This window comes from Bos javanicus, chromosome 12 (genome assembly GCF_032452875.1).
Source record: "Bos javanicus breed banteng chromosome 12, ARS-OSU_banteng_1.0, whole genome shotgun sequence".
In the NCBI taxonomy this organism is placed as follows: Eukaryota; Metazoa; Chordata; class Mammalia; order Artiodactyla; family Bovidae; genus Bos; species Bos javanicus.
The window spans coordinates 72,341,599-72,361,483 of NC_083879.1; the positions used below are offsets into that span (position 1 = coordinate 72,341,599).

General features: G+C 39.5%; 1 protein-coding gene across 1 annotated transcript in view; it reads right to left on the reverse strand.

The window, feature by feature from the left end:
• Window positions 1-1,047: 1,047 nt before the first annotated feature.
• LOC133258053 (ATP-binding cassette sub-family C member 4-like) overlaps window positions 1,048-19,885 on the reverse strand; it is a 170,082-nt gene continuing 151,244 nt past the window's right edge. The window contains 3 exon segments of the mRNA XM_061434392.1: window positions 1,048-2,886; window positions 2,888-2,953; window positions 7,689-7,823. Of these exon segments, the coding sequence (XP_061290376.1) occupies window positions 2,839-2,886; window positions 2,888-2,953; window positions 7,689-7,823 (249 nt within the window). The 3' untranslated portion in view covers window positions 1,048-2,838.

The following is a 19,885-nucleotide window of genomic DNA, read 5'->3' on the forward strand; positions in this document are numbered from 1 at the left end:
ACTGCTATTGAGTTGCAGAGAAAGAACTGCAGGTGAGTGTGACTGACTCCAAAACCAGGGCTGTCTGTTATCCTAAGTTACCTCTTAGAATGTCAAAATTATAAAGTTGACAAGGAAGGCTTGTTTTCAGTTATCATTTATTCATTCAGCAAACATTTAACTGAGCACCTCCTATGTGACAGACACTGTGCTGGAAGATGTAATTAAAAACTGAATAGGGCACAGTTCCATATATTTTTCTCTCTTGGTTTAGTGAGAAAACAGACCATGTATGAATACTCAGAGTCTGGGGAGGCTACATAGTTTACATACCTGTGTAAAATGGAAAGAACAGGGCCATTTGCTTAAAAATCACCATACCAGACAATAGGACACTACCCAAGTATGGGTCAGTTTAACAGATGAGAGGTGCTCAGGGTCCTACATACGAGTTACCTAGGATGATGACTGAGCTTAAGGTGATTTCCTAGAAGAGGTAACAACTGGCCTGACCCTAGAAAATGAGATTTCTCACCTACATGGACCTTGTCCTCTATTTTTTAGAACAGAGTGTAGTGACGAGAATCACTGAGTCATCATTTTGACTTACATATCAGTCATCAAGCGTTTCCCTCACAGTACATCTTCATCACCTACCTCTGGAGCTGTGATACATGCCGTGGGAGCACATGGAGACATGTTGTCCTGACCTCCCTTCAAGGACTCGCTGTCCAGCTGCTAGAAGTGCTGCCAGTGGGTGACCTTAAACCACCAGCCCCTCTGGGGGCAGCCTGGATGCCATGACCCATCCAGGTAGAGGTATGACAGCCTGGCCAGTGGACATGTCAGGACAAACCTGGAGGGCCATCTTCACTCCAAACTCCCATGGGGTCAGCTCAGGTTTTCTGGCCAGTGATCCAGCTTGATCCTTCCCTCTGCCCTACCTTGTTTCTTCCCTCCTGATTCCACAGTGTTGATCCGAAGGGCACCCCTGATACACATCCCAGCACTAAACTCCATCCGAGTCTGCATCCCAGACAACCAGCCTGCAACATGCATCAGAAAACATTCCAGTACTCAGGGAGGATTTTTATTTGAAAATTACTGGTTACACATGTCCTTATAACATTTTAAAACCCCCAAATAAAATACAAAATGGTGGAAACAAGGACTTTTTGTGTGAATATGGTTACCCTTGGTTTAAAATCCACAATCTAATGTTGCCTGACCAAAATGAAATTGTTATATATCAATAACAAAAGAAAACTAATACGTTGAAACACATGAAAGTGTCATTTTATAGCTTTAAAATAGGTTGAATGTTAGCAGGTCCACATATTCAATCTAATAGAAAAAATCCATTGGCATTTGAAATTTAGAGAACACTATACTTATGAATAACTCATGGGTAAAAGACATGGTTAATGAATTAAATTAGGAATTAGAAAATACATAATACATTGAATATTGATTGTAAGTAACAAAATTTTTCTACCAAAGTTTTGTAAGTATCAAAACTTGTAGGTTATAGCTAAAGTGGATCTTATAAAAAATGTCAGCTTTATATACTTATTAGAAAAATAATTACATTATTAATCTGTTTCCAATTTAAGAATTTAGAGAAAAAAATCTCAAAGTAAAGGAAAAGTTGAAGAAAAGAAAGAATATGATGAACTAAAAAGAAAAACAGCATCAATCAAGCAAAAGTTGACTTAATACAATTATGTAGTTTAAAAATAAAATTAAATTTAAAAAAACAGGAAGAGTTATTCAAGATTATTCATAAAATAGTGAAGGCTCAAAGAAAATTAAAAGGCCAAAAGAACACAGAGATGCTGCAGAGATTAAATATATAAGATTTTGTGAATACATTTATTCCAATCAAGCTCAAAACTCACAGGAAACAGATCCACTTCTAGAAAAATGAAACTTACCAAAATGACTCTGCAGAAATAACACACTGAATAGGAAGAATATAATTACCAAAAGTTACCCAGAGAATTATGGTTTCACAACCTTGTAAATGTGATTAATGTCACTGAACTGTATGATTAAAAATGGTTACATGGTAGATTTTATGTTATATATATTTTACTACAATTTTTTAAATTGTAAAAATATAAAATCCTCTATCTACAAGACAGTCTAGAACATGTCTGTCCTTCATTAGCAAATCCCTGGACAGATTCCTACTTTGAGAAAGCATATTTTCTCTTCTTTCTCTTTTAGAGGGCTTCCCCAATGGCTCAACTGTAAAGAATCTGCCTTCGATGCAGGAGACACAGGAGATGAACGTACAATATTGTCCTGTATTTTTTGGAGGGCAACACCTCTCTCTCCTATAATGTTACTTAAACTACTTGTGTTGTATGTTTTTCCTATTAGTTTTCTCTGTAGTATTTTAACCAGAGATCTCTGAGTGGAAAAACAGATTGTAGTTCTAGTAAAGGAAGTGGTGACACAAAATGGCAACTTCACAGTCTTCAAGAATCCCTGATATAATTGGAAAGTAATATGTAATTCTGTGAACAGTAAAAGAAAAAAAAAATCTGTGACAACTTTGTCTCAAATCTTAGAAAATGTGGCTTCAGAGTCCCTCAAGACAAAAAACCTGGGAGACAGCTTTTTTTGGTGGCCTGCATCTTTGATTTAGATAAAAGAAAACAGTATAACATATAAATAAACATAATAAGTCCTTTTGCAAGAGCTTGAAATCACTGAGTGAAGTTGAAGAAAAAATTACAGATTAACATCTTATGTGAATATTTGTTGCTGGTGTAAAAAAGTAAAATATAACTTATGCAGTACAAAAATCTATTAGAAAAATGCCTTTGGAATAGACATGAACTCATGGTACAATCACAACGTTGACTCAAACATTGTTAAGGCTGAGGGCTGTCCACTGGACATTCATAACATTCATAACCACACGGTCACGGTGAGTGATATCTGGTTATTTCCTTTCAAAGTGCACCTGAGGGGATAAAAAGACAAAAACCACATGTTTAAGAGTTTTAAAGTCCTTCTAAGGCAACACATTTCTAGGTCCATTTCTTCATGTGGAGCAGTCATATCACTACTGGAGGCACAATTGGAAAAACCAGGGGTGTATTTATTCTATGGAGGAAGTAGCCCCATTAGAACTTTCACTGGGGCTGGACTTAATGACAAACAACCTGTAGATACACTTGAGTTCTGATCATTCTCATTAACAAATATGCTTTATCACTAGAGTAAATTGATAAGTAAAATCATTTTACTGACTCAAATCCTGGAGATAAATTAAAAACAAAGTGAAAAAGAGGCTGGGAAATCTATTAATAGCATCTGCTCAAGGGTTTCTCATTTTCCCACATAAAATGAACACAACAAATTTGGGTGTTAATATCAGGTTGTAACCCCTATATTTTATAAACTCTGATTGATAATCATCAAAAATAGAAATAAGAAATGGAGAAAGCATAATACTATGTAGCCATAAAAAAAATAACTATATGCATTGATGTAACCCAAGATAGATATTAAGTGAAAAAACGAAAGAAGAGCTATCATTTGTGCTTAAAAACAGGAAGACCGCATATTCACAAGTTCTTCCTGATACACAGACCATCTCAACAGAACAGTCAACAGTGGTGCTGGGGCTCCACCTTGGGGGGGAGCTGTGTGATGAAAGGAGTGGAGAGTGATTTACTTTTTGTTCATAAATTTTTTTTTTCTAATTTTATTTTATTTTTAAACTTTACATAATTGTATTAGTTTTGCCAAATATCAAAATGAATCCACCACAGGTATACATGTGTTCCCCATCCTGAACCCTCCTCCCTCCTCCCTCCCCATACCATCCCTCTGGGTCGTCCCAGTGCACTAGCCCCAAGCATCCAGTATCGTGCATTGAACCTGGACTGGCAACTTGTTTCTTACATGATATTTTACATGTTTCAATGCCATTCTCCCAAATCTTCCCACCCTCTCCCTCTCCCACAGAGTCCATAAGACTGTTCTATACATCAGTGTCTCTTTTGCTGTTCATAAATTTTTAAAAAGTATTTTTAAAAGTTTTAAGATTTTATAGCATTAGATATACCATGTGTTTTAAAATATATGATTATAAATACATTTTGATTATTTAGAGCAGTGGTCCCCAACTTTTTGGCACCAGGGACCCAGTTTCATGGAAGACAATGTTTGCACAGATAGGGCGAGAAAGAGGAGATTCAGGTATAATGTGAGCGATGGGGAGCAGCAGATGAAGCTTTGCTTCTTTGCACACCACTCAGCTCCTGCTGTGCAGCCCAGTCCCTAACAGCCACGGACCAAATCAGTTTGGCCCAGGAGTTGGGGACCCTTGATTTAGAGTCTCTAAAGCTACTTAGAACTATGGGTATATTTTTTATTATTAGAAGGCAAGTCTTCTGTCTACAGCCTTTTAAAATATGATCCCACTTTAATACTGTAAAATGGTCTATATTCTCAAAGCCCTTAAGCATCTTCTCTCTCATCTGATCCCTGTAATAAAACATGTGAAGAAGCCAGCCAGGCTGGAATCCCCGCTCTACACACAGGTGAGGACCTGAGGCTCAGGGACACAAGGCCATGTGGATGCTATGTGCCTCCTCCATTGATTCATACTGGGCCAGGCTCCTAGAGCTAGGATCCTGAGAATTTCATAACATCTGGGCTGTATTAGGTGATTTCATGAATTAAAAAAAAATCATGCCTCTGTTGTGCACTGGGAACAAAGAAACTTCAGAAAACCTCAATAAGATCTGCTTCATCACAGAACAGAATGGATGACAGGCATTCATTCTTTGAGCTGAACTGTGTCCCCTCCAATTTTACATGTTGAAGTCCTAAACACCACCATACCTCAGAATGTGATGGTATTTGGAGACAGTGTGTTTAAAGAGTTAATAAAGTGACAGTGAAGTCATATAGATGGCTCCTAATCTAACAGACTGGAGTTTTTATAAGAAGAGATCAGGACACAGGCAAACAGAGGGAAGACCATGTGAGACACAGAGAGAAGACAGATCTCCAAGCCAAGGAGAGAGACCTCAGAGGAAACCAGCCCTACCGTCATCTTGACCTTGAACTTCCAGGCTCCAGGGATGTAAGGAAATACGCTTCTGTTGTTTGAGTCACCTGCTCTGTGGTCTTTGTATGGCAGCCCTAGCAAACTAATGCCCCCTTCAGCTTTATGAATCTAAAAGGTACTTTCTCTACTATTTCATGGATCAGGGTCAATCAGACAGTGATCAGTTCACCTGAACTATTTGTACAAGAAAATGTGATGTGGTAGCACCTTCTCCCAGATGTTGAGTTTTCTCTTCAGATGAATGAATTCTGCTCTATTAGAGTGAAAACCTGGTGACATAGGCTAATCATCCTGCTGTTACAGCTCTGAACAAGGCATTGATAACTGATGCCTGCAAATTCAGAAAACTGATAATCTGACAGTATATCCTAAGAGGATGCAAAGTATGCAAAAATAATATCAAGATGGGATGAGAATCAAGAACTGCATTTCTTTCTGTAGCAGTGGCCTGAGCCAGTGGCAGGACTGAAATCTAAGAGTGAGGTTCTGTCACCCTGTGAATGTGAGTGACCGTCTCCACCTTGGCTACCACGTGAAAGGAGCAGTGTTCTCAGACTCAGCACAGAACACAGTACCTAGGTCGACATTCAGCCTCCCCAGAAATTCCCCCTCTGTGCTCCCTGGACCAGCTCTGTGACTTTGGGTGAGTCCTGGACCCAATCTCTTCATCCATGACATGGGATAAAAAAGGGCAGTCATGAGGATTAAGTGAAATCATATGCATGAGAGCTATGTAAAATAGATTATATAGAACCACACAAATGTAACTTACCATTAATATTGTTAGAGTGGGTGCAGGATTACTAGATCAGGAATCAAAAGATTTCTAGTTCTGTGACCTATACCTGCTTCTGTATGACCGATGTCTGCTTCTTTATGTAACACTTTATCTAAAACATATACTTAAAGAACAGATTTCTAATTCTGCATCTGCTGCAAACTAGCTTAACACCAGTTATATACATAGGACCACATTTCTTCTAAGAGGAATTAGTTTCCTCACCTCTAAAGTGAGGATGTTGAACCCTATTATCTTATCTGGACTTATCTAAACTTCTGAGATCAATTTCTCATTACTTAACATCTTGATCATATATAAGGATAATATAGTTTTTAAATGAACAATTAGACACATAGGTGGGGACACCTGTATTTGATGTGTAATGCCTAAGTTCAAAAGAACAAAAGGTTTTGTAAGAGTCCTGACTCATTTGTGACTAGGTTATATGGGAATCATAAATGATTATCAGGTCTCAGGAGGGAAACTCTGACTGGGAGACACGCTAGTAGATGAAAGCACTCTGTGAATTTTAGGCACAAAAAAATACAGAGCTCCATGTTCAGTTTCTCAACATTTGCATACAATACAGTACTTACACAAAGCTATCTCCTATCCCATGAACAGTGGAAGGTACTGCTCTGCATTTTCTCATTTCTAAGGAGGATTGAGAAGAAACAGTGACAGAGGGAATTTAAGCCACATTTTAAGGTAAGTCTTTCATACAGAAATAGATACTGAGGCATGTTTTCTTTAACAGATATTTTAAATATTACACAAGTAACTTTATTGTACTTACAAATGAAAATCTGGGAAAGGCAGAAAAGTATGAAGAAGGTAAAATGCATCCATAATTTCATACCCAGAGATAAATTTTCAGTGAGGAAGCTTCATCACATATAGCTAGATAACTCATCCCACCCTGAACAACGCATCTCAAGTGGCAAGAACACCACACCTTCCCTCTCTCCCTCTATCTTCCCATCAGTGTCAATCCCACCTTGTTCCAGAATGAATTACAGGTGGCCTCATGACAATCGCTAAATCCCTCAAACTAGACCTCAGTTGTCACATCTGTACAAGACACTACCACCTCACCTTTGTGAAAAAGACACCACGTGAGTGAATGTCGCTCACTGAGTGCCTTCCTCACACCATGTGCAGCGCTTAGTGCTTTCGCCCACCTCATCTTCAAGCACCATCCAGAGTACCGTGTTAAGGTATTGTGAACTCCTGATTTATCCTGATGACAATCTACCTTCTTCTGGAAGGTAAAGGCAGCAGTGTTGGGGAGGGGATAATTGAATAAAATTTTAAACAATATAGAATTAGGGATTAAGTGACAGTATTGTGTAGGAGTTTTCTTTACAGCTTAGAAACAGAAGCAACTTATACCTTTCCCTGGTAAATCTTCATAGACTCAAAATATTCCAAATTTTTTTTCCTTAAACTATCAAATTTCATGGATGTTTCTGACAGCACTTGGATCACAAATGTGCTGAGGGCCAATCAGAATGAAACGCCAAGCGTCTGCAAAATGAGAGTGTTCTGTGCACTAATGGAATGTGAGTCTAGGGTCCAAGTGTGGTAAGTCCTATCTGAAATCTGTCTTGAGTGCAGGTGTGCGTGTGCATAGAAAAGCACACTCATACTACCCCGCACCCCCACCACTACTGCAGATTCTCAGCAGACTTGCCCACCACGTCTTGTTAAGACCCAGTCATGAAGCTTAGTCTCTGGAGGTTTATGATTGGAAAGGGCACAGAGATCCCAGGTGGAGATTTTGAAGAATGAAGCTGGAGACAAACTAATTACAAAGTCAGGCAGCAGACTCACCTGTTTTGCCCTTTCAATGAGGGCAGAGGCCTCTGCCTTACCCAGGTTTTGCACCATGTTGTAAAACAGGCTATATTTATTTTGCAGCAAATCATATGGCTGGCTACATTCTTTCCATCTCCCTAAATCCAAAACCTGTTAATCATCAGAAAGAAACCAATTAGCACCAATGTTTTACAGTAACATATTATGTATATGTGTCTCTGTGTTAAGTCATTTCAGTCATGTTCAACTCTTTGCAACTCTATGGACTGTAGCCCGCCAGGCTCCTCAGTCCATGGGATTCTCCAGGCAAGAATATTGAGTGGATTGCCACTTCCTTCTCCAAGGGATCTTTTCTACCCATGGATTGGGTCCTGCATTGGCAGGAGGATTCTTTACCATGAGCACCAAATGTTTCACAGTAACACATTATAACCTGGACAATATTTCAAAAACAGGCAGGACAGGAGAGTAGGGAGAATTTATTTGGGTGTTAGAACTGGCTGGTGTTTAAATGGTTTGATTACCCTGTTTTACTAGGCAGACAAAGGTCTAACCTGATCTTTTATTATTATAAGGTTATAGGAAAGGAAGAAAATGAAAATTTTACACTATGATTACTGGCACTCAGCAGTATGTAGCATCTTATATTCTTCCTAGGGCATTTGGGATTGTTATCATTAGTTAGCACTTTTAGCTGTCAGACTCTGAGCTTTGAGGTATATTTATACAGATACACAGAGTTGCCAAATATCTAGATTCAAGAAAATCAAAGGCAATTTATCTAAAAAGCAGGTTGATATCAGACAAACCAGATGACAGTGACCTGACAGCAAATTGTCAAGCTGGTTTGACAGAATCTGAGCAAAATTTGGGGGAAAAAAAGATGATGCTTCTGGAATTTCTTTAGGGTTCTGGAATACTGTCAGCGGCTAAGAGGGGCTAAATCCTTTGTCTGAGAGATTAAGATGTTTATTGAAGTTGGCTGTGGTTGTAGTTTATTATTCTGAGAGTGAAAGGATGGCAAAAGGAGCTGCTACATAGCAGCTTTAGTAGAATTGCTCTGCATAAAAATGAACTCTAGAAATCCAATTTTCTCCTTCAGTTCAGTTCAGTCAGTCAGTCATGTCCAACTCTTTGTGACCCCATGAATAGCAGCATGCCAGACCTCCCTGTCCATTACCAGTTCTCAGAGTTTAAACAAAATCATGTCCATTGAGTCGGTGATGCCATCCAGCCATCTCATCCTCTGTCGTCCCCTTCTCCTCCTGCCCCCAATCCCTCCCAGCATCAGAGTCTTTTCCAATGAGTCAACTCTACACACAAGGTGGCCAAAGTATTGAAGTTTCAGCTTTAACATCAGTCCTTCCAATGAACACCCAGGACTGATCTCCTTTAGGATGGACTGGTTGGATCTCCTTGCAGTCCAGGGACTCTCAAGAGTCTTATCCAACACCACAGTTCAAAAGCACCAATTCTTTGGTTCTCAGCTTTCTTCACAGTCCAACTTTCACATCCATACATGACCACTGGAAAAAACATAGCCTTGACTAGATGGACATTGTTGGCAAATAATATCTCTGCTTTTGAATATGCTATCTAGGTTGGTCGTAACTTTCCTTCCAAGGAGTAAGTGTCTTTTAATTTCATGGCTGCAATCACCATCTGCAGTGACTTTGGAGCCCAAAAAGTCTGACACTATTTCCACTGTTTCCCCATCTGTTTGCCATGAAGTGATGGGACCAGATGCCATGATCTTCATTTTCTGAGTGTTGAGCTTTAAGCTAACTTTTTCACTCTCCTCTTTCACTTTCATCAAGAGGCATTTTAGTTCCTCTTCACTTTCTGCCATAAGGGTGGTGTCATCTGCATGTCTGAGGCTACTGATATTTCTCCCGGTAATCTTGATTCCAGCTTGTGCTTCTTCCAGGCCAGCGTTTCTCATGATGTACTCTGCATATAAGTTAAATAAACAGGGTGACAATATACAGCCTTGATGTACTCCTTTTCCTATTTGGAACCAGTCTGTTGTTCCATGTTCAGTTCTAACTGTTGCTTCCTGACCTGCATACAGGTTTCTCAAGAGGCAGGTCAGGTGGTCTGGTATTCCCATCTCTTTCAGAATTTTCCACAGTTTATTGTGATCCATGCAGTCAAAGGCTTTGGCATAGTCAATAAAGTAGAAATAGATGTTTTTCTGGAGCTCTCTTGCTTTTTCAATGATCTAGCAGATGTTGGCAATTTGAACTCTGGTTCCTCTGCCTTTTCTAAAACCAGCTTAAACATCCGGAAGTTCATGGTTCATGTACTGCTGAAGCCTGGCTTGGAGAATTTTGAGCATTACTTTACTAGCGTGTGAGAGGAGTGCAATTGTGCGGTAGTTTGAGCATTCTTTGGCATTGCCTTTCTTTGGAATTGGAATGAAAACTGACCTTTTCCAGTCCTGTGGCCACTGCTCAGTTTTCCAAATTTGCTGGCATGTTGAGTGCAGCACTTTCACAGCATCATCTTTCAGGATTTGAAATAGCTCAACTGGAATTCCATCACCTCCACTAGCTTTGTTCATAGTGATGGTTTCTAAGGCCCACTTGACTTCACATTCCAGGATGTCTGGCTCTAGGTGAGTGATCATACCATCGTGATTATCTTGGACACGAAGATCTTTTTTGTACAGTTCTTCTGTGTATTTTTGCCACTTTTCTTAATATCTTCTCCTTCTGTTAGGTCCATACCATTTCTGTCCTTTATCGAGCCCATCTTTGCATGAGATGTTCCCTAGGTATCTCTAATTTTCTTGAAGAGATCTCTAGTCTTTCCCATTTTGTTGTTTTCCTCTATTTCTTTGCACTGATGACTGAGGAAGGCTTTCTTATCTCTCCTTGCTATTCTTTGGAACTCTACATTCAGATGCTTATATCTTTCCTTTTCTCCTTTGCTTTTCACTTCTCTTCTTTTCACAGCTATTTGTAAGGCCTCCCCAGGCAGCCATTTTGCTTTTTTGCATTTCTTTTACATGGGGATGGTCTTGATCCCTGTCTCTTGTACAATGTCACGAACCTCTGTCCATAGTTCATCAGGCACTCTATCTATCAGATCTAGTCCCTTAAATCTATTTCTCACTTCCACTGTATAATCATAAGGGATTTGATTTAGGTCATACCTGAATGCAGATGACACCACCCTTATGGCAGAAAGTGAAGAGGAACTAAAATGCCTCTTGATGAAGGTGAAAGAGGAGAGTGAAAAAGTTGGCTTAAAGCTCAACATTCAGAAGATGAAGATCATGGCATCTGGTCCCATCACTTCATGGGAAATAGATGGGGAAACAGTGGAAACAGTGTCAGACTTCATTTTTGGGGGCTTCAAAATCACTGCAGATGGTGACTGCAGCCATGAAATTAAAAGACGCTTACTCCTTGGAAGAAAAGTTATGACTAACCTAGATAGCATATTCAAAAGCAGAGACATTATTTGCCAACAAATGTCCATCTAGTCAAGGCTATGGTTTTTCCAGTGGTCATGTATGGATGTGAGAGTTGGACTGTGAAGAAAGCTGAGCACTGAAGAATTGATGCTTTTGAATTGTGGTGTTGGAGAAGACTCTTGAGAGTCCCTTGGACTGCAAGGAGATCCAACCAGTCCATTCTGAAGGAGGTCAGCCTTGGGATTTCTTTGGAAGGCATGATGCTAAAGCTGAAACTTCAATACTTTTGCCACCTAATGTGAAGAGTAGACTCATTGGAAAAGACTCTGATGCTGGGAGGGATTGAGGGCAGGAAGAGAAGGGGACGACAGAGGATGAGATGGCTGGATGGCATCACTGACTTGATGGACATGAGTCTGAGTGAACTCCGGGAGATGGTCATGGACAGGGGGGCCTGGTGTGCTCCGATTCATGGGGTCGCAAAAAGTCGGACACGACTGAGCGACTGAACTGAATGGTCTCGTTTTCCCTACTTTCTTCAGTTTAAGTCTGAATTTGGCAACAAGGAGTTCATGATCTGAGCCACAGTCAGCTCCTGGTCTTGTTTTTGCTGACTGTATAGAGCTTCTCCATCTTTGGCTGCAAAGAATATAATCAATCTGGTTTCAATGTTGACCATATGGTGATGTCCATGTGTAGAATCTTCTCTTATGTTGTTAGAAGAGGGTGTTTGCTATGACCAGTGCATTCTCTTGGCAAAACTCTATTAGCCTTTGCCTTGCCTCATTCTGTATTCAAAGGCCAAATCTGCCTGTTACTCCAGGTGTTTCTTGACTTCCTACTTTTGCATTCTAGTCTCCTATAATGAAAAGGACATCTTTTTTGGGTGTTAGTTCTAAAAGGTCTTGTAGGTCTTCATAGAACCGTTCAATTTCAGCTTCTTCAACATTACTGGTTGGGGCATAGGCTTGGATTACTGTGATATTGAATGGTTTGCCTTGGAAATGAACAGAGATCATTCTGTTGTTTTTGAGATTGCATCCAAGTACTGCATTTCAGACTCTTTTGTTGACCCTGATGGCTACTCCATTTCTTCTAAGGGATTCCTGCCCACAGTAGTGGATATAATGGTTATCTGAGTTAAATTCACCCATTCCAGTCCATTTAGTTCTCCTTGGATAAGGTCAAAGAAGCAGTTAAGAAATTGAGCTTGTAATTCTAGTGATCATGGACCACACAGCATATGGAGGTAGCCCAATCTGAACTGCCTAGGACCTGAACCTGTTTTCACAAATTATTTTTCTCTGCTCCTTTTTCTTTCTTTCTTAAGCTGCCTTCCTTCCACCCCCTTTATTGCTCATTAATACGTCTGCTGGGCTACCTGGGTAGCTCAGCTGCTAAATAATCCACCTGCAAAGCAGGACACGCTGGTTCAATTCCTGGGTGGGGAAGTTCCCCTGGAGAAAGGTAGGCTACTCACTCTAGTGTTCATGGGCTCCCCTGGTGCCTCAGATGGTAAAGAATCCACCTGTTGTGGGAAACCTGGGTTCGATCCTGCATTGGGAGGATCTCCTGGAGGATGGCATGGCAACCCACTCTAGTGTTCTTGCCTGGAAAATCTCATGGACAGGGGAGCCTGGCCAGCTACAGTCTATGGAGTCACAAAGAGTCAGACATCAAGAGACTAAGGATAATAGGTCTCTGCTTACTGACTAAACACAAGGAAGTGAAGTGAAAGTCATTCAGTCGAGTCTGACTCTTTGGAACCCCATGGACTATATAGTCCATGGGATTCTCCAGGCCACAATTCTGGAGTAAGCATAATAGACCTGCTAATTGTAAACTGAAAGAGAGAGGATGGGGCTTATAACTCTCCCTTTCTACTTATTAGTGACTTTGGTTAATTATTTTTTTGGGGTGGGGGAGGGAGTGTCTGAAACAATTTGCTAAAGTTATATAACTCTTAAAAAGTTCTGATGTTAAGTAGTATTTTTTTCTTCATTTAAAGTGAATACATCTTTAAGAGAATATGCTGAAACTCTAAACAAGACACAGGTTGCTTTTCCACATCTAGGTATTATAGTTAATTCCATTCTTTGTAATTAATTAGAAATATTTATTAAGTCTCATAAAGTCCATTTTCCTGTTACTCTTTTGTTCACTCCTGTAGATCATTGCTAAGGGCAGCTCTCTCAAAAGAGCCCAAGAATAACAGAATCTGTCACATCCACATAATAATTTATATCTTCTGTAACTTGTCCAACTCAGATGCTCTGAATGTATAATTTTACTAAAGTGTAACATAAGAGAACATAACTACTCATTCTGAAGTTGAGGAATAAAAAGTAAAGTTTTAAAACATGGGTATCCAAACACCTTTGTTCAATGAATCTATGAAAGAGTTGTCAGGAATATACAGTGGAGAAGACAGTCTCTTTAGTAAATAGTACTTGGATAGCTGGACACGTGGAGTGTTAGGTCCATGAATCAAGGCAAATTAGACGTGTTCAGAGAGGAGATGGCAAGAGTTAACATCGACATTTTAGGAATCAATGAACTAAAATGGACTGGAATAGGTGAATTTAACTCAGATGACCATTATATCTACTACTGTAGGGAAGAATCTCTTAGAAGAAATGAAGTAGCCCCCATAGTCATCAAAAGAGTCTGAAATGCAGTACTTGGATGCAATCTCAAAAATGACAAAATGGTCTCTGTTCTTTTTCAGGCAAACCATTCAATATCAAAGTAATTCAAGTCTATTCTCCAACCAGTAATGATGAAGAAGCTGAGGTTGAACAGTTCTATGAAAACCTACAAGACTTTCTAAAACTAACACCCCAAAAAGATGTCCTTTTCATTATAGGGGACTGGAATGCAAAAGTAGAAATTCAAGAAATACCTGAAATAACAGGCAAATTTGGCCTTGGAGTACCAAATGAAGCAGGGCAAAGACTAATAGAGTTTTGCCAAGAGAACACACTGGTCATAGCAAACACCCTCTTCCTACAACACAAGAGAAGATTCTATACATGGACATCACCAGATGGTCAATACAGAAATCAGATGAATTATATTCTTTCAGCCAAACATGAAGAAGCTCTATACAGTCAGCAAAAACAAGACCAGGAGCTGATTGTGGTTCAGATCATGAACTGCTTATTGCAAAATTCAGACTTAAGTTGAAGATAGTAGGAAAAACCACTACACCATTTAGGTATGACCTAAATCAAATTCCTTATGATTATATGTTGGAAGTGACAAAGAGATTCGAGGGATTAGATCTGATAGACAGAGTGCCTGAAGAACTATGGACAGAGGTTCCTGACACTGTATGGGAGGCAGAGATTGAGCCCATCCCCAAGAAAAAGAAATGCAAAAAGGCAAAATGGTTGCCTGAGGAGGACTTACAAATAGTTGTGAAAAGAAGAGAAGCAAAGGGCAAAGAAGAAAAGGAAAGATATACCCATCTGAATGCAAAGCCCCAAAGAATAGAGGAGAGATAAGAAAACCTTCCTCAGTGATCAATGCAAATAAATAGAGGAAAACAGTAGAATGGGAAAGCCTAGAAATGTCTCCAAGACAATCAGAGATACCAAGGGAACATTTAAGGCAAAGATAGGCACAATAAAGGACAGAAATGTTATGGACCTAACAGAAGCAGAAGATATTAAGAAGTGGTAAGAATACACAGAAGAACTATACAAAAAGATCTTCATGACACAGATAACCATGATGGTGTGACTTCCCTAGAGCCAGATATCCTGGAATGTGAAGTCAAGTGGGCCTTAGGAAGCATCACTATGAACAAAGCTAGTGGAGGTGATGGAATTTCAGTTGAGCTAATTCAAATCCTAAAAGATGATGCTGTGATAGTGCTTCACTCAATATACCAGAAAATTTGGAAAACTCAGCAGGACTGGAAAAAGCCATTTTTCATTCCAATCCCAAAGAAAGGCAATGCCAAAGAATGCTCAAACTACCATACAATTGCACACATCTCACATGCTAGCAAAGTAATGCTCAAAACTCTCCAAGCCAAGCTTCAACAGTACGTGAATGATGAACTTCCAGATGTTCAAGCTGGATTTAGAAAAGGCAGAGAAACCAGAGATCAAATTGCCAACATGCCTGGATCATTGAAAAAGCAATAGAGTTCCAGAAAATCATCTGCTTGTGCTTTATTGACTACGCCAAAATGTTTGATTGTGTGGATCACAACAAATTGCAGAAAATTCTTAAAAGATGGGACTACCAGACCACCTGACCTGCCTCCTCAGAAACCTGTATGCAAGTCAGGAAGCAACAGTTAGAACCAGTCATAGAACAACAAACTGGTTCCAAATTGGGAAAGGAATATGTCAAGGCTGTATATTATCACTTTGCTTATTTAACTTATATGCAGAGTACACCATGAGAAACATCGGGCTGGATGAAGCCCAAGCTGGAATCAAGATTTCTGGGAGAAATATCAATAACCTCAGATATGCAGATGATACCACCTTTATGGCAGAAATCAAAGAAGAACTAAAGAGCCTCTTGATGAGAGTGAAAAAGTTGTCTTAAAACTCAACATTCAGAAAACTAAGATCATGACCTCTGGTCCCATCACTTCATGACAAATAGATGGGGAAACAGTGGAAACAGTGACAGAGTTTATTTTGGGGGGCTCCAAAATCACGGAATATGGTGACTACAGCCATGAAATTAAAAGACACTTGCTCCTTTGAAGAAAAGTTATGACCAACCTAGACAGCATATTAAAAAGCAGAAGTATTACTTTGGTGACAAAGGTCTATCTAGTCAAAGCTATGGTTTTTCCAGGAGTCATATATGGATATGAGAGTTGGACCATAAAGAAAACTGAGCACCAATTCTTGTGGTGTTGGAGAAAACTCCTGAGCGTCCTTTGTACTTCAAGGAGCTCCAACGAGTCCATCATAAAGGAAATCAGTCCTGAATATTCATCGGAAGGACTGATGCTGAAGCTGAAATTCCAATACTTCAGCCACCTGATGTGAAGAACTGATTCATTGGAAAAGACTCTGATGTTGGGAAAGATTGAAGGCAGGAGGAGAAGGGGACAACAGTGGATGCGATGGTTGGATGGCATCACTGATTTGATGGACATGAGTTTATGTAACCTCCAGGAGTTGGTGATGGGCAGGGAAGCCTGGCATGCTGCAGTCCATGGTGTTGCAAAGAGTCAGATACGATTGAGTGACTGAACTGAACTGAACTGGACACCTACATGGAAATAAATGAAATTAGAACACACTAATTTTTTTGTATATGTACAACCACAGAAAATAAACCACATACAAATATAAACTCAAAATGGTGTAAGGCCTCATATAAAACTGGATACAATAAAACTAGAGGAAAACACAAAACACTCTTTGACATGAATCATGGCAATAGCTTCTTAGTCTCCCAAAGCAAAAGAAAAAAAGCAAAAGTAAACAATTGGGACCTAATCAAACCTATAATCTTTTAACAGCAAACAACACTAACCAAATGAAGAGACAATACCTAAGGAATGAGATAAAATATTTACAAATGATGTGACTGACAGGGGGTTATTATCTAAAATATACAAACATCTCATATAACTCAATATCAATAAACCAATAACCCAATCAAAAAGTGGACAGAAGACTTAAATAGACATTTCTCCAAAGAAGGCATACAGAAGACCAACGAGCACATGAAAAGATGTTCCACATCACTAATTATCAGAGAAATGTTAATCAAAATCATAATGAGGTACCACATCACATGGATCAGAACGGCCATCATTATCAAGTCTACAGATAACCAATGCTATAGAGGGTGAGAAGAAAAAGATACACCTTTGACACTATTGGTGGGAAAATAACTTGGTGCACTATTGGTGGGAATATAACTGGAAAACAGTATGGAGATTTCTGAAACAACTGAAAATAGAGCTACCATATGATGTAACAATCTCACTACTGGGCATGTATCTAGAAAAGACAAAAACGCTAATTCAAAAATACACACACCCCAACATTCACAGCAGCAGCACTTAAAATAGCCAAAATATGGAAACAACCTAATTGTTAATCAACAGATGACTGGTTTAAGAAAATCACACACACACACACACACACACACACACGCACGCACATATATGCACTATGGAATATTTCTCAGACCATAATAAACGATGAAATATTGCCATCTTCACTAACATAGGTGGACCTAGAGAATATCATACTAAGTGAAGTAAACCAGACAGAGAAAGACAAATATGATATCATTTATATGTAGAACCTAATCAATAATACAAATGAATCTACATACAAAATAGACTCACAGACACAGAAAATAAACTCACGTTTATCAAAGAGGAAAAGAGGGGGCATATAAATTGGAGCTATAGGGCCAATAGATACAAACTACCATAAATGGAACAGATAATCAAAATAGACTTAATGTATAATACAGGGAAATATATCCAATATCTTATAATTACCTATAATGGAAAATATTCTAAAAAAAATATTTACGTGAATCATTTTGCTATATATCTGAAACTAACAAAATACTGTCAATCAACTATATTTCATGTTTATAAACAGGAGTAACACATGGCCACAACACATTTGAGGAACACTTAAATAAATTTTCATTAATTTCTGAATTGATTCAGCAAACATTTATTGCACATTTAAGTGCCCTGATGGCATTTTCCTAGATTCTGTGGAAGATGAAAACACATAAGCCACAGACCCTGCTCCTATGGAGCCTGTACTGAGAAAAGAGAGAAGAAAACCTCAAGTGTTTATCATGCAGGAAAAAAAGCACAAGAAGGGTTTAGTAACAGAAGAGATGACTTCTGACCAGAGGTTCTAAGGATGAGCTTCAAGGAGGACAGAGGGCAATGAACTAGGCCTTGAAGAAAGGACAGGCATGAACAGGAAGAAACAAAGGTGGATGGGTGGACAGTGGTCATTCCAGACACAGTGACTATGATGGGCCAAGTGGACTGGAGTGAGCCTGGCAGCTCCTTAAGGGCAGGGTTATACAGTTTTCCTTGTTCACTGATGCATCCCAGGGCCCTGGCATTGTACATGATAAGTATCAGGCACACAGTACATGCCAGTTGAAAGTTCAATACAAATGAAACTAAATTCAGGGTGTGACTGGGTGAGCGGCCAATGGTGTGATCTATCAAGACTACAGGGTGAGATCAAGGGGAGGATGAGTCCAGCTGGCATGGGAACAGATAAGGCAGGGGATACAGGGATGACAGGATGAGGGATGTAGACCTGGAGGACCACATGCTTCAGGTGGATGGCTATGGACAAGAGGGAGAGTGAGAGGGGAAATGAGGGAGGGACAAACCAGGGCTGAGGATGGAGGCTTCAAACTAATTTATGTCAAATACTGGAAAAGATAAAGAAGAAGAGAGATAGAAAGGAGGGGGAGTTGAGAGGCTCAGGAGGACCATGCAGCCACAGATATTCCAGGTAGCTGTCCTACACATAAAGATTAAATGGAGCCACTGCAAGATAATCCGATTAGTTTTCATTGGCAGGATGCTATCACTGATAATGGAATGGCTGCAGGGAAAGGTGGGGACAGGAGAGGCTGGAAGAAAAGCCTAGTAAGAAAGAGATGCCAGATACAGTTTTCAATATGGTGACAAACAATAAAGGGAGATCCCATTAGGGACAAATAGACTGGGGAGGGGAAGATCTGAGTATTAGACCTCTATTTTTGAGTGCCAGGTGACACAGGGACAGTTGTCCAACCTTGGAAGTTGGGTCCTTAATTAAATGGGTTCTTGTAATTTTCTCAGAGGCTGGACTGTGTGGCAGGCATTAACTCAAAACTTTTTCTTAGGTCTTGAAATAAGTCATTCTTCTTGCCCATGGAATGATGAAGTCCGGGTCATAGTCACCTCCATAATTGCTCTCCCAAATCTTCTGCTTTTGCATGTAAGCACCACCTTCATAAAGTATTTCTTTTCCCTTATTGTGCTCTCGATGTTCACATTAGTTATCTTTTCTCTAAAAACTTGAATGAAAACACTTGGCATGTTTTTGAAGGAGGTTTCTCTTCTGAAATGTTACAACTATATCCATGCGGGCTTATGAAAGAAAAATTCCATGAAGGTAAAAAACAGAATTTAAGTAAAACTCTAGTTAGGTGTGAGCTGTTTTGTGCTTTTCAGGTGGGTATATTACAACAGTTTCTGGTTTTGATTTATCTGGGAAAAAGTATACTTAGAAGATACTTGAGTTGAGGAAAAGAGGTAAAGAATATGGATAAGATCATTTACAAATAGAAGAGGTAGAATTTGAGATTCCTGGTCCTGGTTTTGGTCCTGCATCGTTCATTTCCAAAGAATAACTGCAGACAGTGAAAACATTGAACACACACAACAGCACTGTTTGGGCAAGTGCAGATTTTCAGGTGCCCCTTTGCTTGTGCTTCTAGGGAGAATGCAGGTGATATGAAGACTGGAGTGTGAGAGATGGGAGGGGACAACTGGGCTATCGGCTGAAGAGAAAACAGGTCATAAGCACCCAGCAAATCCTTAAAACCATAGGAAGAACCCACCTTTTAATGCAGAGACAGTGGTGAGTCTTAGGAGACAGAGAATTTCTAATTTATCCATTTTGCTCCACTGTTTTGGAGCATAAAGGATGATTAAATTAGTTGTTATTATGACTCCAGTATGTTTAATAAAATTAAGAGAATATCTTTATAAAACAGAATTCTGAAACATTAATGGTGCTTAATGAACCAAAGCTGGTAA